The following is a 23273-nucleotide window of genomic DNA, read 5'->3' as shown; positions in this document are numbered from 1 at the left end:
AATAACAAAATTTAATCGTATCGTTGATTTCTACAGTAACATATTTGAAATTCACGTTATGAATGCAATTAAATTGAAGCGTGTAATTAATGATTCCTGCAATATGATAGATGAAAATTAATAATTCTGTAATATTAAATTTCATATTTTTTGTTTATTCCAGTATTAAATTCTCATTATGTACTTATTAATTATATTTTACTGGGTCGGTATACATGAAAGTATTTATTTCGTCTGTATTAATAAAATTGCTCTCAGTTGTTTTTTTTCTTTTTTTAATTCAAAATTTCTATAAAATATAAACAAATTACGTGAACTCTATAAATAAAAATTTGCATAAATATAAAATATTATTGAAAATAATATAGACATAATTATTATTTTATCGATCACTCTGAGTCAAGTTTTATTATTATTATTATTATTATTATTATTATTATTATTATTATTTTATTATTATACCAATAATAATTATAATTTTTTAAATATTATTCATTTTATTAATTTTCATTTTTAATTAAATAATTAATTTTACGATTAATAATTTTTTTAGGAACGTATAATAGAAATTAATAATAATAAAATAAAAATAAAAATAATAATAATAATAATAATAATAATAATAAAAATAATAACAATATACCTATAGGATAAAATTTTTCAATTTGATAATTAAATATTTCTGTGTATAAAATATAAAGCTTTATATGTAAAAAATATATACATGTGAAGCCAACAAAAGACGATCTCATCTGATACTAAAAACAGAGTCCATTAGCGCGCTTTACGAATTTAAGGCTTCAAACTGCTTTAGTTAGTCCTTACTCATGAAAGTTTTATCTGAAACTTTTACTTCACGCTCCACAGTTTGAACATCAAGTTTACGTTAATTTATTTCTTTACTAGTTTCGAAGCTTAAAAATTTCAGCAATAATGTTAGCTGGATAAAATAATGGTGGGCAAAAGAAAATTCACTTGAACGATAAAATTCAATTTTGTTTTTTTTTTCGAATTAGTATATTATCTCCCATGGGGATGAAATTAATTTTTCAAATAAATTATAGATATTAATGGGATTTCGTTAATTTGTACCAATTTTGATAGTAATCTGCTGTTAGCTTTATAATATTTAATTAAATTTTTATACGCAGTAGTTTTTTTATGTTAATTAAGGTAATTTTAACTCTAACGAAATTTTATTTAGCGAATTTCTATTTCACAGAATAATAATTTAGCCAAATTTTCATTCAATTAAATATTCATTCAACCCAATTTCTCTTAACCGAATTTGAATAAAATTTTTTTAGGCAAATTCTCTAATTATTCAAATTTTTGTAAAATAAAATTTTTATTTAGCCAAATTTTCATTAAAATAATAATAAGTTTTCTTTTGACTGAATTTTGGTAGGGCGAGTTTCCGAGTAACCAAATATTCATCAGGTTAATGAAGTATTCGCTTAATAAAATTTTATTTTGGCGAATTTTCAATTAATAAAATTTTCGTGGAAATAAATATTCGTTTCAACAAATTTTACTTTCACCGAATTTTTATTTTGCAAATTCTACACATAAACAAAATTTTCTATTTCAGATTTTTTTTTATTTAGCCAAATTTTTCATTTTAATGAATATTCCTGTAGTGGAATTTTCATTTAGCCAAAATTTCCATTTTAATGAATATTCGTGTAGAAAGTTTTTCATTTTACTAAACTTTTATTTCCCAGAATACTTATCCAAATTTCCATTATAATGAATATTCGTTTCGTTGAATTTTTATTTAACTTAATTTTTATGTCCTGGTTCATTAAGTATAATATCCAATTAAATAAGTATTACTTTGATGTAATTTTCATTTAGCCGAATTTTACTTAATCCGAATTTTTATTTAGCAAATTTTTTACATTAACTAGTTTTTTCTTTTTGAAAATATTTAATTAGATAAATTTTCATTAAAACAAATATTTGTTTATGCGAATTTTCATTGAAGTAAAATAAAAATTTAGCCAAACAAAAATTCAATTTAATAGAAATTCGGTTGAAAAAAGTTTAGTCAAAAATACAAATTAAATCCAATAGAAATTTATTTTTCTAATAATTGAATCAATAGAAAATTTTGTTCAATAGATATTTCGTTAAATAAGAATTCAATCGAAAAAGAATTTCGTTTAGTAGAAATTTGGTTAAATAAAACTGTTCATTCAATATAAATCTACAGAGAAAAATTTTATTTAAACAAAATATAATTTATTTAAGTCAATTAATCACACATTTATCGCAAAGAATTTTAAATCATTTATTTGTTTTAAATAATAATTGTATTCGATATAAATAAAGTTTTTATTTGAAACAAATTAAATTTTATTAAAACCAAATAAAATTTATTTGAAACAAATAAAAAGAAATAAGGTTAAATGGAAATTCATTCAAATAAAAATCTGTTCAATAAATATTCGGTTAAACAAAAATTTAGTTAGAAAAGAATTTTGCTGGAAATTTAGTTAAATACTAACGCTGATCAAAATGAATTTTTATAAATAGAAATCTGGTTAAATAAAAATTGGTTGGTAGAAATTTTTTAGATTAAAAATTATGTTCAGAATAAATTTGGCTAAATAAAAATTTACTTAGTAAGAATTCCTTTTAGTGAAAATTTGGTTAAATAAAAATTTAATTAAACATTATTTGCATTAGTACTAATTTGCATTTCATGGATTTCTGGCTTAATGAAAATTCAGTCAAATGGAACGTCTGTTAAATAAAAATTTGGTTAAATAAAAATTCAGCCAACTATAACTTCTGTTAAACAAAAATTCCATTTTTGAAAATATTTTTTCTTCTGGAGAAAAAATAAAAAAAATATTTGCTCAACCAGTTGTATAATTTTCATTATCCAAAGTGAGTTTTGACTTTGATACACGACGCAGATAACTTGGATTTGTCTAATTAGGAATAGCGGATTCGTTTAGAAAATGAGATGGTTGTCGCACTTGGTTTGAAATGTTGCCATAATTGCTATTCACTCGTTAATCCAATTCAATTAGATTCAAGTATACGAGCCACCACGCTATTAATCCACGTCGGTCGGCGCGTTGACTCGACCGGTTTGTGTTCTCCCTAACGCTTCATTCAACCTCAGCGAATCATAATTGTTACACGCTTGCATTAATTCTATTCAATTAAATCCAACAAAATATACTTTGTAGACGTTTAATATTACTCGAAATAACACCAAATTTTTGTCTTTGTTAATTATTCTTTATTAATTTACATCATGGGAATATTATTTTTTTTTGCAATTTTTTTCTGTCAAAATTCTCTATTTAAACGAACTTTCATATTTTCCTTGTCTTGAAATTTTCATTTAGCCAAATTTCAATTAAATTTCATTAAAAATTACAAACGTTTTTTTATTTTCTAATTTAGCCAAATTTCCAACTGAAGAATTATTGCTTCGACGAAATTTTCATTCAGTCGAATTTTGATTGGGTCAACATTTTTGCGAAGCTAAATATTTATTATGCCGAATATTCTTTTAGGCGAATTTTCATTTAGCAAATTCTCCACGTTACGGAACTTTTATTTCTTTGGTATTAATTTTGAAAAATTTCAACTTGAATAAAATTTTTTTTTTATTGAATTTCCATTTTTCTTAATTTTTAATTAGCCAAATTTCCATTCATAAAAATATCCGTTTAAAGGAATTTTTTTCAATTCTGCTTTCATTAATCAAATTTTTCATTTAAGAATTTTTTTACTTTTCTAAATATTCATTCGGACAAATTTCTACTTAGAGAAATATTTAATTTTCCGAATTTTCATTAGGCCAAATTTCCAATTAGTCAAATCTCTATAAAAATTAATAATCGTTTAACAGAATTTCTTTCAACCGAATTTTTGTTCAGCAGATTATTTACTTAAGAAAATTTTTATATTTAAAAATATTCTTTTAGCCAAATTTTCATTAAAATAATTCTTCATTTGACTGAATTTTCGTTAGGCCGAATTTTTAATTGGCCAAATTTCCATTAACATAAATATTCGTTTAACAGATTTTTTAACTGAATTTTTGTTAAGTAAATTATTTCCAACATATATTCATTTAGCCAAATTTTCATTAAAATAATTGTTCATTTGACTGAATTTTCGTTAGGCCATTTTAATCAAATAAAAATCCTGTTGTAAATAAATTTGGTTAAATAAAAATTCAGCTAAATAAGAATACGGTGTAATGAAAATTTTATTAAATAAAAATGTTAATCAAATATAATTTGCATTCAATTAAATTCTGTTTTTATAAATATTCAATCAAATAAATATCCTGTTAAAAATAAATTTGGTTGAATAAAAATTCAGCTAAATAAAAATAATAAAGAATATTAATAAAAAGTTGAATAAAAATGTAATCAAATTATTCGACAATTATTTTTTTGTTACTTAACATATAGGTAGGAATTTTTTTTTTACTAGGAAATTTTTTATATAACATTTTCGAATTATATATATCGAGTCAGATATTTTGTTCCAGAGGGTATTCGTTTTGAATTGAATAAAAACCTTATAGGAATTGAAAAACAAAATGGAATATTCCGTTGAAACTACTGATGGAGATTCTGAAAATTCATGTCAAAAGATCAAAGAAAATAAAAATATATCCTCTCTCCCTCTTTCTCTTTCTTTCTCTTGAGGGTAAATCTCATCGGTTGAATCTTAATTTTACCGGTAAAAAAGTTTAACATTCTTCAAGTTTCTCTACGTACAAGAAAGTTCAAGAGAATATTGGATTAGGTTTTAGTTAGAAAAACAGAATATTTTTTTGCTTCAAAATTTTCTTCTTTTCTTAGAAAAAATTTTTTTTTCGAAAATACGACAAGAAAAGCTAATTTTGAAATAAGATTTCTTTTTTTTATTTGTTGTTATTAAGTCCAAGAGTAACAACCAAAATCAATGCTTTCTTTACGATTTTTAAAAAATTTAGAAATGTTTTCGAAAAATGTTCTCTTCCGAAAAACAGAAATATTTTTTATATACTTGAGAATTTAGCTTTATATATAGAAAATTTTTTTTTTAAGAATTTGCATGAAAACCTAATTTTTTAAAAACTATTTTTCTAAAAAATAAAAAAAAAAGGAAATTGGCGCCAAATTTATCTTTTAAAAAAAAAGTTCAAAATACGACATAAAAGGCTAATTTTTAAAAAACTTTTTTTTATTTAAAAATAAAAGAAAAAAAAGGAAATTGGCACCAAATTTATCTTTTAAAAAGGAAATAAGTTCAAAATACAACATGAAAGGCTAATTTTTAAAAAACTTTTTTTTTTTTATTAAAAAATAGAAGAAAAAAAGGGAAATTGGCGACAAATTCATCTTTTTTTAAAAATAAGTGTTTTATTTTTTCGTGTTTTTTCACGTGCATACGAGAACCTTCTTCTCATTTTCCGGTCGAAAGTTTCTTTACCAATGAACAACCACTGTATACATATATATACGTATAAATATATATAGAAAAGAGGAAACGAGTAAAAAACTTGACTCCCGACTTTACGCCTTTTTGTAATTTGCTCTTTCGCGATTCACCGTGCGGAAGAATGTTATACATATATATATATATATACAACATACGTTGTAAATTTATATAATATGAACATTTTCATATTTAAAATAATATTTTTTCTTCCACCCCGCTTTTTACTTTTTATTTTCACATGTATTATTTTTCTCCAAAAAAAAGAAACGAAAGAAAGAAATGTTAATTTCACGCTGTTAAAAAATTTGAAATTATGTAATTATTTAAAATACAATGCGAAAGTAAAAATTATTAACTGATTAAAAACTAAAACTTTTATTTTTATGATGAAGAATGAAACTGTTTTAATAAAAAATTAATCATTATAATTAATAAAAGAGTGAATGAAACAAAATATTAGGTGAGGAAAAAATTAAAACTTTATTTAGAACGATTTTTTCTACTATTAAATGAAACAATAAGAAATAATTTTTTCAGTTGAATAATAATTTATAAATAATAATTAAAAATATAAATTATAAAATAATTTAATTTACAGTTTATTCATAAAATTAAATTTATAAAGTAAAATTGTTTTATAACTATATAGAAACTATATAGAAAACATAGAAAACTAAATATAGAAAACTATATAGAAACTATATAGAAAACTAACTATATAGAAAACATTTTTTCATTAGTTTATACTTGATTTAAAATTACACGGATTGTTTAAATAAAAAATGAAAAAAATAGTATAAGATTAATTAATAATAAAAAATAATTAAAAAAGTGAGAATAAAGTAATATATTAGTCGCGGGGAAAGTGAAGGCTTTGAGGAATTATTTTTTTTTATTAATTTCTAAAATAGACAGAAATGAATGTACATTATAAATATCTGCATTAATGTCAATATTTAAAAAGTAGAAAAAACAGCATTTCTTTGTGGAGCGGAAATAGGAAGTGGAAGGTCCTTTTATTCTGAAAATAGTATAGAACATTGTTGTACATTTGACATGCAAAGAGTCAGAATTTTTTCATTTATTAAGAGTTGAATGGAAAACCATTTCGAGTTTTCGATTCAGAAAATGTGAAAGCAAGGTTCTAGAAAGCAAAGTTTGATATAGAAGGGGTGGGATCAATAAAAGAATATTACTCTTTATATTACTTATACAAGAAAGTTTTGAATCCATTAAAATTCAAACCCCACAGCATTTTTATTCGTTAGATTTTTTTTTCTTAAATGTATTTCAAGTTTACTTTCTGCACTTTTTTTCACATACTTTAATTTCTTTTTAAATGAATAATTAATATTTTAAGTCAGAAATTTTTTCAACACTTTTTGAGTTTATAGTTTCTTTTCTTACTTCACACTTTAATTTTTGTTTGACAAAACTAATAATTAATCATTTATTTTATATGTACAAAATAATTTTTATTTTTATTTCACATTTTAATTTTTAATTAAATAATTTTAAACTACCTAACAATTGCACTTTAATTAAAATTTTTATTTACTACTTCAATTTTTTCCTACTAAAATTAAATAATTTATAATTAATTAATACTCGTAAAAAATTGCCATTTTAGTTCAATATTTTTCTAATTCTCTAAAAAGTTTTTATTATTCACTCTTTAATTTTATTTACTGTAACTAAAAATTATTAATTTAATTAATAATTGCAGATTAATTTTAATATATTTTGATTTCACACTTTAATTTACAAATTTTTTTAATTTTATTTAAAATTAGCAATTTATAAATATTAAAAAATTAAGTTAGTGCTCTGTTATAAAAAAAACAACGCTTCATAGATTTTCCACCCAAATGAGTGAATAGTGGCAGATAAATGTTTGTTGTTGAACTAGAGGAGGAATAATGCGTTATACCGGAAAGTGCAAACAAAAAAAGGGGGGGGGAATAAAAAATACAATCATGATTTCAAACTCTCCATAGGCGAGTTAACACGGTCCAAACGAATTACCGCCGGTTTTCGACCAAGCGGTCAGACATCGCTTCCGTTTTCCAATCTATTCATATATACATTGCGTGTATAGCCGGACGCCAAAACATTGGCAAATAACAGGTCATTTCATGCAAAGAGGAAAGGGGGGATGAAGGGGAGAGGGAGAGAAAAAAAATTTATGGAACAATTTTCTTTCACTTCAACCAACACAGGCGAGAGAATGTAATTAAAAAAATATTCACCCCAAGATTCATTATTATAGAAAGAACTTACTGGAGAGGATAATCAGTCACAGCTGCGAGAAATGATCTTTATAATTTTACTTTTGGTATTTTATTCGTGAAATAATTTATAATAGAAAAGTGGGAAATTAAGACGTTGGGGAGAATTTTCTATTTATTTAATAATTATTATAATTGAAATAAAAAAATTATATTATTGAAAAAGGTGAATTTTTATTAAAAAGATTTTTTATTTATTAAATGAAAAATTTTAATGGCAATTGGCAAATATTATTTGATACTTTATTAGCGTTATTCAAATATTATTTTAACGAAAATATCATAAATATTATAATATTAATTTTAATACAATTTTTAGTCAATAATTTATTTGTTTTACAGTTATAAGATTTTTATTATGCAAATTAACTGCTGAATAGAATTTTTTAAAAATATTTATTTTGCCAAATTATACTGAAATTAAATATTGTATTCTCAGATTTGATATTTGACCGAATTTTTAATTCGTCAAATTTATATTATTATCAATAATAATTTAACAACTTTTCTCAATTAAATTTTTATTAAGCAAATTATCTAGTTGATAGAATTTCTTTTATATATATATTATGCAGCCGAATTTTTAATTAACCAAATTTAAAAAATTTTTTATTTATTATAATTTTTATTTTATTTAGCCGAATTATTGATTCAAAAACATTTTTTTATCTTCGTTTTCAATACAAGTTTATGTATGATGTCGTGTAATTAAAATATACATTCGCTTTCTTGTCTTCGAGTATAAAATGACTAATTAATTAATGGAAATTCGGTAAATGAAGTGAAAAAGGCAAAAAGGGATTATTGTAATAAATGAAAAAATTGCTGATTGTCGAGGACGTACAAGAGCATTTGAATTGAAACCTTAGCAGAGAATTGTATCAGGATGAATGAATGAGTGAGTAGATTCATGTTCTGTGCAATGTCCATTGCAGAGATCCATGAATACGTAAACGATCGTTGAGTAGGTCTGGTGACCCAAGAGCAAGCCCGAAACCTCTCTCTATCTCTCTATCTCTCTATCTCTCTCAACGGCAAATTCGCACGAAATGTTTGCAATATAAACTAGACTGCAAAAATATCATTTTCCATTGCAGAATTTTGTAAAATTAATTTCAAAATTAATTTATAAAAATATGCACTGAGAATCAAAAAACGAAATCAAATCAAAATTTTCCATTTTTTTTCAAATAATAATTTTTGTAAATAAAATAGGTACAAGTTTTTAATTTTCTTTAATTTAATATAATAATTAAAAACAATTTTGTAAAGAACAAAAAAGAAAATACAATTTTTGACTAGAATTATATTTATTAGCAAATATAACAGCATATAATTGCTTTGTAATAAAATAATTATTTAGAAATACACATTTTTTCCCTAGAATATGGAACTTCTTCATGAAAATTCCATAAAGATTCCATGGAAATTGTGCAAGTTTTTTATTTTAATAATTTATTTCCGATTCAGAAAAATTTGTGTCTTCAAAAACGACGCTGATCTTAACAATTTTTTTTAAAACAATTTTTGGAGGCGATTTTTAAATGTGGCCTTTTTTTATCAAATTAGAGCCTTTTTTTATTAAAGAAGAGCTTTTTCCAAAACACAGAGGTACTCAGAACTTTTTTAGAAATTATTTCTGATTCAAAAAAAATTTGTATCACGAAAATCGACGCTAGCCTTGAAAATTTTTTTTAACAATTTTTAGAGTCGAATATGAAATTTGGAGCTTTTTTTTTATTAAAGAAGAGCTTTTGTCGAAACACAGAGGTACTCAGAACTTTTTTTAGAAATTATTTCTGATTCAGAAAAAATTTGTATCATGAAAATCGACGCTAGCCTTGAAAATTTTTTTTAACAATTTTTGGAGACAATTTTTAAATTTTGAGCTTTTTTTCATCAAATTAGAGTAATTTTTTTAATTAAATAATAATTAGAAGTAATTTTTTCTAATTAAATTATAATCAGAAGTAATTTTTTCTAATTAAATTATAATTAGAAGTAATTTTAAACAAACTAATTGAATAATATTTAGAAATACTTTTTTTAAAAATTAATTATGTAGGGGAGAGTAGTCAAGGTTGAATAGGTGGTCAAGGTTGGATAATGGCGCTTATTTCGTTTTATCACATAGTGACACCAACTTTTTTACAATGTTTAGCAAAAACATTGCATTTTGGTAGAACTTTCCAATAATATAAGAGGAAATCGTCAAATTCGGTAGACAGGAGAAGTTATAGAAAACAGTCAGTACCTGATCCAACCTTGACTACACTCCCCTAATATTAGAAATATGTACATTTTTTCTAATCAGTTAATAATTAGAAATAATTTGTTCCAATTAAATTATTATTTAGAAACAATTTTTTTCAAAATGATAATTAATAAATTATAAATAAAAATATATTTTTCAAACAATTTAGTTTTTTTATATTGAAAGAAGTGATAAATAATTAAAAACAATTTAAAAAAAAAAATATTTACCTGTTAAATATTTGAGAAAAAATTTAAATAAAAAAATATCTGGGGAAAAAAAATCTTAAATATATTCGCAAATTATGGCAGGATAGAAGTATTTAAAAAATATAATATTCAGAGAGAATATTATGATGACGTAACCAGTTTTAATGAAAGAAGTTAGTGAATGCTTTTCTCCATACACACTCTGCGCTCCTTCTAATGAAAAATTTCTCCTTCTGTTCACATTTTCGATAAAACCTCGTGACCAAACGGTTTTTAATGACTCCCAGGGTAAATTAAGTTTGCATAGTCTTCAATTTCACCCTTGGAGTCCTCTCTGTTCTTTCGAACATCATTACCGTTTGAATTTCGAGTGCAAACGCAGACGGTTTTTTTTTTTATCTTTTATTGATTTTCATTTGCTTTTAAATTTTTAATTATCAAGCGACGAATCATTATTTTTCTATATACATATATTTTATATAAACGCGCGTGACGATGGCAAAATTTTACAAATAAAATTTAATTGAGAGAGAGAGAGGTGCGAAAATAAATGATATACAATCGATAGGTAACATAATAATGCAATTTGATAACGATAATGGACTTTTTTTTATTTATTTATTATTTATTATAGAAAGTCTTTTTTAGGGATTATTTATTTTTTTTGCAATATTGTGTCATATGAGAATATTATTAATACAATAGCTATTTGTCAATTTGTATATGACATTTTGATTAAAATTTCCTGCATATAACAATTTATATCGTCAAATGACGATTTGCAATATATTATTTGCAATATTAAGAGAGGAGTTTATTGAATTTTAATTAGTTTCTTTGTGCACTTGTTATATTTCCCAAAGAGAGAGTGAGTTATTTTACACTACAATTTAATTTTTATGTTTTTGTTTTATGAAGATAATATAAAGTCAATTTTATTTATTTTTCGTATTTACTTTATTACTTTTTTTTATTATTTTTTTATTTTATTTTATCCTTTGAAAATATCAGATCTTTTTTCTCGTCCTCATTTCTCTGTATTATTATTATTATTATTATTATTATTATTATTATTATTATTAAATATTACTCTCTCAAAATCTGAATTAGTGAAAATTAAGTCACTAATTTATATTCATAAGATGCTGTACTAATTTTTTTTAGTTATTTTTTTACTAAATTTAGAGTAAAATGAGTTACTTAAAAAAGGAAAAAAAATTTAAAACCAAAGAAATAGTAACATTTTATTAAAAATGAGTGAATATTATGACTAATTTAAATTAGTTGTTTAATTTTCCCTAATTGCTGATTTAGAGAGTTTGGAATTATTTTGAGAAAAAAGTGAATGTTTCGATATAATGTTAAAGTTAAATATTTTATATTTACAAAGTTCTTATTAAAGAAAAAAAATGTTGAAACAATATTCTATGTGTTACATATAATATTTTGGTAATTGAACAATTTTTTTTATTTTCTTGGTAAAATATAAGGCGTGAGAAGCATATGCGAAAATGAAATTTTACAACTCTTTATCTATATAGAAAAATTTCTCTCAATGTCGTCGTCTTATCCGCGGCGAAAGAGATATCCCACTTTCTGTGATAAATAACTTCATTACTTACCAGCTCACGAAGATCTCTTTTCTTGAGTGTATTATCTTTACGCAAATCAAATTGCCCCGAAAAACGGCTGCTTGCATAAAATAACGATTTTTTCGAATATACATTTCCTGGAAGAAATCCTCAAAAATTACTCGTATTTCATACGTATTCAGTTGCATAATTCAATATTTGTTGTATAAATTTAATTATTAATTAAATTTTTATTTAATTGACCTAAATATAGTCACTATACTTAAATTACTATAAATTACTCGTATTTCTTATGTATTCAGTTTCATAATTCAATATTTGTTAAATTAAATTAAATTAAACTTAAACTTAATTAATTTAATTTAAATTAAATTTATATTTAATTGAGATAAATATCGTCACTATACTTGAATATTAGAATAAAATTGACTACTTTAATTTTTAAAATTAAACAATGAATTTTCGTTCAAAAGAAAGTGCAAAATTCTCTTGTATAAAAGGATTTTCAAAATGATGCGCGCTTTTTAGGTTACGACGACGCCATCTGGTGGTAGCGTCCCCTAATTAAAGCTAATATTAATTTTAACTTTATTCAATAGAAATTCAACTAAATAAAAATTCATGAGTACAAAAATTCATAACCGTAGAAATTCTGTTAAATCTTTAAATATAAATACGATCGTTTTATATTGAAATAATTTTTTGACAAATTTGAATGGATTTATTAAGTGTCTTTCAGAGAAAAATTATATTTATTTGTTTAATTCATTTATTTGATTCAAATAACCGATTACTTGTCTATTATCAAAAAAATATTTACATGAATTAAATAATTTTTATTTGAATTAAATAAATGGCATTTAAACCAATAATTTCAGAAATTCAATAATATTCGAAAATTGAAAAAAAATTCTCTTTAAAATTTCAATTATTTTTATAAATTAATAAAAAATTTATTCGAAATTCAATTATTTTCAAAAATTTTAATAAAATTCTTGGCAAAATTTCAGTTTTTTTCAAAAATTTTCCTTAATTCAATGATTTTTAATACCTATTGTTTTAATAAAATGTTCCAAAATTAGTTAAATTTTTATTAAATTAATTATTCAAAATTCCCTTAAAGAAGAATTTCAGTTAAAAAAATTGGATTTTGAAGAAGTTACAAATGATTGCAGAAATATTCTATTCAATTATTTTCATAAATAATAATAAAATTCATCGCAGGATTTCAATTATTTTTAATACAATTTTACAGGAATAATTGCTTCAAAAATGTAAATATTCTTAAAAATTTAATTTCAATTCCTCGAAAAAATGAATTATTAAAAAAAATTTTTTTTTAATTCTTTGGAACAATTCAATTATTTACCAAAATGTAAGAATTTTTCACAGGAATTCAATTATTTTCAAATATTTTAATAAAATTGTTCGAAAGAAATCAATAATTTTAAAAATAATTTTAATTAAATTTTTTTGAAATAATTCAATTATTCTTTTAGATTTTAATAAAATTCTTCCCACGAATTCAATTATTTACATAAATTATTTCCGAAAATTCAATTATTTCGAGGCATTTTAATTAAATTCTTTGCAAATTTAAATAATTTTCATAAATAACAATATTCAACACAAGAATTCAATTATTTTTAAAAGTGATAAATTTCTTTTTGGAAATTCAATTATTTTTAAAAATTCTAATAAAATCGTTCGCAAGAATTCAATTATTTTCATAAATAGTAAAATGCTTTTAGGAATTCAATTTTTTTCAAAAAAATTTAATAAAATACCACACAGATATTCAATTATTGTCAAAAATTTTAATAAAATTCTTGTCAAAAATTAAATTATTTTCAAAAATTATCCTTAATTTAATAATTTTTCATATCTTCTATTTTAATAAAATTTTCCAAAAGAATTCAATTATTTAAAAAATTTTTAATAAAATTCGACGCGAACATTTAATTACTTTCATAAATCTAATAAAAATTCCACAGGAATTCAAATATTTGTACAAATTTTTTATAAGTTTCTTTTCAATAATTCAATTATTTTCATAAATAATAAAACTCATTGCAGAATTTCAATTATTTTTAATACAATTTTAATCGAATTCCTTGAAAAATGTAACTATTCTTAAAAATTTTTATTAAAATTCATCAAAAGAATTAAATTATTTAAAAATTTGGTAATAAAATTCTTTATAAGAATTACATTTTAAGAAACATTCAATTATAATTCATTAAATAATTTACTTTTGTATTTAAATAATTGAATTCTCCTAGAATTTTCAAATAAAAATTGATTTAAAATTTAATTTTAGTTAAAGTTTTACACTATAAAAAAAAGGTTCTAAATTAGAGCTGATTTCGGTACTAAAATAGAACCAAATTAGATTTAGTACCAATTTTGGTACTAAATTAGTACCTTTCTTTTTATAGTGTAGATAATAATAGAATATGAAAGTAATTTTGAAGAAGTTACAGTAACAATATTCTTATAATATAAAATAATGATTTTAACACTCGATCCTCTTTAATTATTAATTATTATGAAACTTAAAGAAATCGATCACTCCGAGTCGAAGACTCGGAGTAATCGTTATCTTTATGTTTTATCAATATATTTTTAAAGTTGATTAATTTCAGAAAGTTTTGAATTTGAATGTTTTGTAGAATTTTAATTCCTACGGAAAAATAATAATAATTAAATATTAAAAATATTTAGAAAAGAAATATAGTTAATGTTTTTTGGTCTAATTGTTAAAAATTGTTTTACATATTCAAAAATAAATTGTTTATGAAAAAAGGGGAAAAAATAAGAAAATAAAAAAAAAAAAAAATACTAAAGTTATATTTATTTGAGATTGACAGAGTTGAAGTAATAAATATATTGCTTTGGGTTGCAGGTGGTTGCTGCAAATGAGGCTGGCGAAAGAGGAAGAGGAATATTGACAGTCTTCTTTTTTGGAGGGGACTGTGAGATACGATGGCCACGTTCATAGCGACGGGACGTCGGAGATGGGGTTGGGGGTGGGTGCTCTTCGCCGTCACCTTGCTCGTTCTGGCCACCCCCAGTCCCGCCGCCATTCGGAAAGGTAAGCCTTTAATCCCTTATTCTCGTTGAATCTTGCGCCCCTGATGATCACAGACGGTCCAAGATCACTGTAAACAGAATAGAAACCACATTTATGTGCCTAACCTTATAACTCCAATCTGTGGAGTTCTATATATACTCTATATCTCCATCTCCCTTTCCAAGAGAAGTTATATACATACACAGAAAAAAGTGAGTGTTATTTTAACACTGAATTCGGTGTTAAAAGTGTCTGCATCAAACTTTAGCTCGGAAGTGTTATTTTAACACCGAAAATAAGGTAAATTTTCTATTATAGAAAATTTATCCTCACTAAAATTACCCTACCAAAATTTACCCGCATCAAAAACAACACTCGCTTTTCTCTGTGTATATATATACTTCCAGTTTAAACATCTTCAATGACCCTTCCCGACCAACTAACTTGTTTGTATAATTAAAGACGATTTCTATTATTATTTACTTAGGATTCAAGCCACGATATCCTCTCTCACTATTTGCTTATCAAAGTTATATTCAGCCGAAAGTCAATTTTGCAGGGATTGATGATTTTTTTTCACTAATTCCTGTTAAGACAAATTTAATATGAGGCGTTTTTTTAGCTTTATGAAAATTAGAGAAAAAGTAAAAGATTTTTCTTAAATTTATGTTTTTTTATTTAATCCAAGGGGGGAAAGTAATAAAGAATAGTAATTTTTACCAGAGGCCTTGGATTAAATGAGTACTCTGGCGTATGCAATAAGTATTTTTGCATAGGCACTATTTTGGTAGAAAATTAGTTTATTAAAAAGTAGAAAATTAAATTATTGTAAAATATGACTAATTTGATGAGTTTAAAAATATTTTTTCACATTTTTTTTATGTAAATTTACTTTTGCATGAAAATAAATAAACTTTTCACCGTTTAAACAGGGCTTGAACTAGATCCGTAAATTCCGCAATGGTCCGTAAAACTCAGTTTTTTTTTTAAAAAAGTCCGTAATTTAATTGAAAAAAGACGAAAAATTCGTAAGTTGTACAATATAATTTAGAGAAATTACAAATGATTGCAGAAATTCAATTATTTTTAAAAGTAATAAAATTCTTCGTAGAAATTTTATTATGTTGAACAATTAAACAAAATTCTCACGTCAAAATTTCAATTATCTTTAGAAATAATAATGAATTCAATATTACTTTCAATGCAATTTTTATCGAATTCTTTAAAAAAATTTAATTTTTTTTTCATGAAATTTAACATAATTTTATTCTTCTCAGAAATACAATTATTTTCAAAAATTTTATTCAAATAACAATTCATTTATCTTCATAAATAATAAAATTCTTAGCAGAAATTAAATTATTTCAATAAATCTATTTAAATTTTTGTCAAGAATTCAATTATCTTCACAAATAATACAAAATTCTTTACAAAAATTCAATTATTTTCAAAAATTTTCTTAAAATTCTTCACAAAAATTCAATTATTTTCATAAATAATAAAATTTTTCTTCTCAGAAATTCAATTATTTTCAAAAATTTTAATTAAATTCTTTACTAAATTTTAATTATTTTCAAAAATTTTCCTCAATTCAATAAATTTTTAATATCTACTATTTTAATAAAGTTTTCCAAAAGAATTCAATTATTTAAAAAAATTCTTTACAGAAATTCAATTATTTTCAAAAAATTTCAAAAATTCAATTATTAAAAAAAATTTGTTTAAATTTTTGTCAAGAATTCAATTATCTTCACATGTAATACAAAATTCATTACAAAAATTCATTTTTTTTTTAAATTTGAGTAAAGTCTTGTCAAGAATTCAATTATTCTCATAAATAAAAAATATTATTTTATTCAAATAACAATTCAATTATCTTCATAAATACTAAAATTCTTATCAGAAATTCAATTATTTAAAAAAATTTGATTAAATTTTTGTCAAGAATTCAATTATTTTCACAAATAATACAAAATTCTTTACTGAAATTCAAATTATTTTCAAAAATTTTGTTGAAACTCTTCACAAAAATTCAATTATTTTCATAAGTAATAAAATAATTCTTCTCAGAAATTCAATTATTTTCAAAAATTTTCCTCAATTCAATGCATTTTCAATATCTACTTTTTTAATAAAGTTTTACAAAAGAATTCAATTATTTAAAAAAAAATTTTATAAAATTCTACGCAAACATTTCATTATTTTCATAGAATAATAAAAATTTCACAGAATTCAATTATTTACAAATTTTTTTTTATAAATTTCTTCTTAATAATTTAATTATTTTCATAAATAATTAAATTTTTACAGGGATTCAATTATTTTCGTACATAATAAAATTCTTTTTAGGAATTCAATTATTTTCATAAATCCTAATAAAACTCATTGCAGAATTTCAATTATTTATTTACTTTTAATCAAATTTTAATCAAATTCCTCGAAAAATGAAATTATTTTAAAAAATTTTATTAAAATTCGTCAAAAGAATTAAATTATTTAGAAATTTGTTGATAAAATTCTTTATGAGAATTTAATTTTAAGAAAGATTGAATTATTCAATAAACTATTTTTTGTTATATTTAAATAATTAAATTCTAGTAGAATTTTCTAATAAAAATTGATTTAAAAAGTAATTTTAGTTAAAATTTTAGATAATAATTGAATATTAAAAGTAATATAGCGTGAATTTTTAAAAACAATTAAATTTTGAAATTAATTTTTTTGAAAAAGTTAAATTGAATTTTTTTTATATTATTTGAAGTTTTTGATAAAGTCGTATAAAACACGAAGAAATCGATATTCGAAATTCGATATATTCACGTTTTATAGTTATAAAAAAATTTAATTTATTATTAATTTATAGTTTACAGTTCACTAATCAAATATTAATTTTATGTACATATAAAGTTTGATGGAGCAGTATGTTTATTTGATATTTAAACATTTTTCTCTTTAATTTCGAACGAATTCATAAAAATACTGATAATCGCGATTTTCATTAAACCCCACAATAGATATAGCGAAGATACAATTTTATTTCGCAACTTTAAATGAATGTTTGAATGTAATTTGAATTTACACAAAAAGTTGAAATAACAATGCGTTGAAATAGAAAATTTCAGTTAAATTCTTTTTCATATAAAATTTACAGAGTTTACACGTTCTGAATTAAATGTTTAAAATTTTTTCCCATTGTATTTTATATATATGCATATTGTTTAAAAGTTAAACATTCATAAAATACGAAATGAAAAAGGTTCAAAATTTGTGCTATTTTTTTTATTTTTTGAAACAGTGGTCTTATTGGAATTTTATCCAAATAAAATAAATTGCTCTTAATTTTTGTACTGATCAATAATTTCATTCATTTTTATTTTTATTTTAAATTAATAATTAGGTAAATTTTAGTAAAGTCTAATCAGAAGCTGTTAAAATTAATAGGCCGTTTAGTTAGGAGACGCTACCGCCAGTTGGCGTTGTAGCAGCATAGAAAGCGCGCGTCTTTTGAAAGGCCTTTTTTTATTATTGTATTTTTTTAGTCTATTTCTTATTATTAGTAGTTTTTATTAGTAGTTTTGTATTGGTTTTATTTCATTCATGGTTCTATTTTATTTCATTGTCATTTTATTTATTTTATTATTTACTTTACTGTTATTTTATTCTAGTTGTTTTTTTGGCCAATATTTTTTTATTTCATGCTTTATTACAGGTATTTTCAAATGCTTTAGTTATAAGGCAATAATTTTCTTTATTTATAGTTTTATTAAATTAGTACTTTTTTCATATTTTTCAATAGTATTTTTTTTTTAATTAAGTTTTATTAATAGTAATTTATTTTAGTTATTTTGAATAGTATTTTAATATTATCAGCTTCATTATCATTATTAGTCTTTTTATTTATCACAGTTTACAAAATGCCGCACAATTTTTACAGTTATTAATTTACAATCACGTTAGCTTTCTAATTTCTTTTGCTGCTTGTTTTTTTTCTGGTCGCAATCTCGGCGAGAGGTGTAGCAAAAAAAATTCATCAAATTCGCGTATTCCTATATAGTGTGTGGTGATAGAAAAAATTAGATTGTTCAATCTATTTTCGATTTTCAGTAGGTAGAGAGGGGAGGGGGTGGGATGGGGGATAGTAAAGGGAAAAAGAGGGGGATTGGGGGGGGGTGGTTAAAAAAAGTAAAGGTAGATGGAGAAAAGTTTCGTATCGGGAATATGATAACGAAAGAGGGTTGCTCGTAGACCGGAAGTGGCTGATAAATTGATTCTCGTCGTCTGCGCACGAGCCACGACCCCTGGGAATTTTCTCTCGGTGCGTCGCGCTTCGAATACGAAATTTATCCATGCTATTTAATCGAACGTTCCTGATCCTAGTCAGGACGATTATTATCACCAACACGCTGCAGTCGCGCGGTGAAATGGTTGGTGGTGTATATATATATGTATATATAAAGAGTGAAAGAGGGAGAGAGAGGGGAATGGAATGAATGAGCAAATGGCTTTGGCTGCAGATTGGAATGCGCTTGAATATACGTTAAAATCCGTTTGAGAGGGTGCGCGATTAATTTTTCCACAACTAGACATCGTGAACAAGGTACCAAACGCGCGTTTTAAAGTGTCAGCTTAACGCGAGATTTATTGGACGCGAGAATCCGGCTTGCGCCTGAATTATGCACCATTCACCGGACGTCATCCATCCAGGTCTCCTGTACCTTTTCCTCTGCACCTGTACCTATATAGAAATATATATATTCCATGTATATATAGATATATTTCTATATGATTTTTAAAGTCGAAAGATTCATGAGAATTTGTGTGGTAAAATGAGTTAAATTTTATGTTTTTACCTTTTTTTTTGAAAAATAAAAAAATATTCTTTCTTTAAGGGCATTTGAACCATTATGACATTATAGTTTGTTCAGAGCATTTGTTTTAAAACTCTGACGTTATAATTCAAATTCCCTTAAAAAATTTTCAAATAGGATTTAGTTTCCTTAAAGTAATATTTTAGTTCAAAGGACTACAAGTTCAAATTTGAATAAAAATTTTTGCCGAAAAAGATATTAAAATACAGTGGAATTTCCTTATCTATAAATTAATTCTAAGACTCTAATATGGAGATGCTATGCTCCACCTGCGAACGCCAAGGTCACCGATAGATGTCAGTTTAGTTCCTTCTTGGAATTTTTTCTGCCACCTGGTGGTGACCTTGGCGTTCTCAAGTGGAGAAATTAAACCACCATTTTATCTCTCAAAAACTTTTTTAAATTAAAAAAGTATTTTTATGAGAATAATTTAAATTCTTTTATTATTTCTGAAGTAAATTTTACCAATTTTTTAAACCAAAATTTACTTAAAAAATAGTAAAAATTGACTGAAACTAAATCTTGATTTACGAAATTTTACTAATTTAATCAAATAATTACTTAATTGAAACATTTCTGAGTATTTTTAGTGTTTTTAAAATCTATCTTAGTAACCTGACGCCTTCGACAGACGGCGTTGACGTTACCAAAACGAACAAAAGAAAACTCGGTCAATTTGAAATTCGGACAAAAAAATAGGAAAAAGTATAAAATACCATTTTAATGAAAATTCGGTGAAATGAAATTCTTTCCAAAATGAAAATTTGATTGACTGTACAATATTATTTAATAAACGAAAAGACATATGAAAATATATCTCACGACGGAAATTGAATTACACAAAGTGATACTTGATAGGGAAAAAGGAGAAAAACTAAATTTACTCAAATACATACGAAATGCACTTTGACTTAAAGTCGAATACGAAATTCATGAGAGGGTAGCTCTGTTCTTTATTCAAATTTGCGCAGGCAGATAGCAGGGAATCTTTATAAATTATTCGGCCGCGCGTTACTCGTCCATAGTTAAGAGAATTTCCGTAATTCTATCATTGTCCTAAATCCCACAAAGCTCTTTGAAAGCGTGCGTGAACAAAAAAAAAGAGGGGAAAAAAATTGGACCCATATTTTCGTACTACTCTTGAATAAATATATTTTTAAAAAAATATGAAAATATATATGCTTTGAAACTCCGCCCGTTATGAATATATATCACCAATCGATTATTCCTTATAAATGGAAAAAAAAACTTTTAAAACTTTATTTTTTCCACACGCGAGTAGCTAAAAACTGAAAAGCGTCCAATGTGGATGCTCCAGCACAGCTTGAAAGTACAAAACTTTTTGCTTAAAGTTCCACGCACGATCTTGACAGACGAGGTAAGGAGTAAGGCACGTGAGAATAAAGCACCTTACGATTCTTCTCTTTCACCAGGTGCAAAATACTTGACAACCACGGAAGGAAAAGGAGTTTTCCGCTCTCTTTCTCTCTTTCTCTTTCTATATAGTGACGAAAATAAATGGAAAAAAACACGTCGGTAAACTTTTATTGTGATGAAAAATTACGATGAAAAAAATGTAGCGTACAACCTCACTCTCTTTTGTTTAAATAATAATAATAATAATAATAATAATAATAATAATAATAATAATAATAAAATACAATAAATAATATTAAAAATAATAATTATTCTTATTATATTACAATGACAACAATAATAACAGGGTTGTCACAAAAATTTAATTTTGTTTTTCCCTGACTTTTCCCGATTTTCAGATAAAATTTAAACTTTTTCCCTGACCCAAAACAATATTCTGATTCACTCTAAAAATTATTAGATACTCAAAAAAATGTTCTCCTTTTTAAAATTCAACAACTTATAATAAATAATAAGTACAACAATAACTTATAATAAAAAATAAAAATAATAATTAAAAATGCCTGAAAGATAAAATCATTATTTTATAGTATAAAAATATTTTTACTTTAACTTTCCAAAAATTAATTAAAAATTCGAAATTTTATAAAATTTCAAATTAAAACCTTTTTGAAGTTTATTTATTAATAAAAATTGTAAACGCAACTCTTTTAAAATTCAATTAATTTTGAATTATTTATGTAAAATTATTCAAATAATAAATTCTTCTCAGGAATTTAATTCTTTCTAAAAAATTCCATTCTTTCGTTTTAGTAACGTCAACTCCGCCTAGCGGTAGCGTCAGTTAACTAAGACGGATTAATTTATTCTAATTTATTTTAAAAGCTCTAAAAATACTCAAAAATAGTTCAATTAAATAATTATGTAAATTTTGTCAAATCAAGATTTAGTTGCAAACAATTCAATTATTTTCAAAACATTTTCAAAATCCAATTATTTTCATTATCTACTATTTAAAAAAAAAATTCCCAAATGAATTCAATTATCTTCGAAAAATTTCATAAAATTCTTTGCAAGCATTCAATTATTTTCATAAATAATAAAATTTCCGTAGGAATTCAGTTATTTAAAAACAGAATTCGAAAGAATTAAATTATTCTCATAAATAATAAAACTCATCACAGGATTTCAATTACACTATTAAAAATGCCGAGTCGGGAGAATTCGAGGTCGCTGATTAAGAATCTGAAATCAGATTTGCAAAATTAAAAATGGCGGATCCAATATTTCGAACCAAAAATTTTTTAAATGCAGCAAAATATCGAAATCCTTTTTCTTTGAAATTTAAAAATTCAACTTTGGAAAAAGAAAAAAGTAAATATAAACTTACAGAGGAAAGTTAAGGACCTAAGGAAAATTTAGAAGATAAATTCATAAAAGAGAAAAATTGTTTAAAAAGTCGAAAATTATTATTTTTATTATTCATTTAGAGATGAGTTAAATTCGAAAGTAAAAACACTTTTACAAAAAAAATTTGAAATTCTTCACATAATTTTAACCTTTTTTGTACCTAATTATCTTTTTTTAATCATTTTGAATTTTACTTTACTCAAATTTTACTTTTTGAATTAATTTTATCTCCAAAATTAATATTACTTCCTGAATTAGTTTTACACCCAAAATTAATTTTTTTCAATTTTTTTCAATTAAGATTCTATTAGGTGAACATATTTTCAAAATTCGGATCTATTATTTAACTTCCTGATCAATATCGCAAATCATTTTTCATAATTTTGTCCATTTTTCCAATTATTTCTTTTATTTAATTTTTAAATTTGAAACTTTTGGTAAATAACAGATTTTCTGAGTTATTAAATCTTTAAAGAGTAAATTCTAAATTTCTATTTGAAAAAACAGTATACAAATATTCTTCTGAATCTCTGAATATATTTTTCAATGTTTAAATATTCATTCCAATTTCAATATTCTTCTTGTCAAACATGCCACTTGAATCTGTCTTTTAAACTTAACTCTATTCGGAACTTATGAATTATTTTTAATTTTGAATAATTTCTCAAAAAGTTCGTCGCTTCTGATTTTGTGAGCTTGTCTAGCAGATTTTGAAAATTTACCATTAATTAGTAATTAG

The 23273-nt window shown here is 23.4% G+C and overlaps 1 protein-coding gene across 2 annotated transcripts in view; it reads left to right on the top strand.

Annotated features, from left to right (window-relative positions):
• Window positions 1–23273, top strand: part of LOC122512891 (cubilin-like) — a 150212-nt gene that overhangs the window by 28083 nt on the left and 98856 nt on the right. For both annotated transcript variants that reach the window (XM_043629024.1, XM_043629025.1), the window contains one exon: window positions 14712–14900. In XM_043629024.1, the coding sequence (XP_043484959.1) occupies window positions 14792–14900 (109 nt within the window). In that variant the 5' untranslated portion in view covers window positions 14712–14791. The remainder of the gene's footprint in view (window positions 1–14711; window positions 14901–23273) is intronic.

This window comes from Leptopilina heterotoma, unplaced genomic scaffold (assembly GCF_015476425.1).
Source record: "Leptopilina heterotoma isolate Lh14 unplaced genomic scaffold, ASM1547642v1 Lhet_13, whole genome shotgun sequence".
In the NCBI taxonomy this organism is placed as follows: Eukaryota; Metazoa; Arthropoda; class Insecta; order Hymenoptera; family Figitidae; genus Leptopilina; species Leptopilina heterotoma.
Note: the sequence above shows the minus strand (reverse complement) of the source record. Positions and strands in the feature narration are given on the sequence as shown.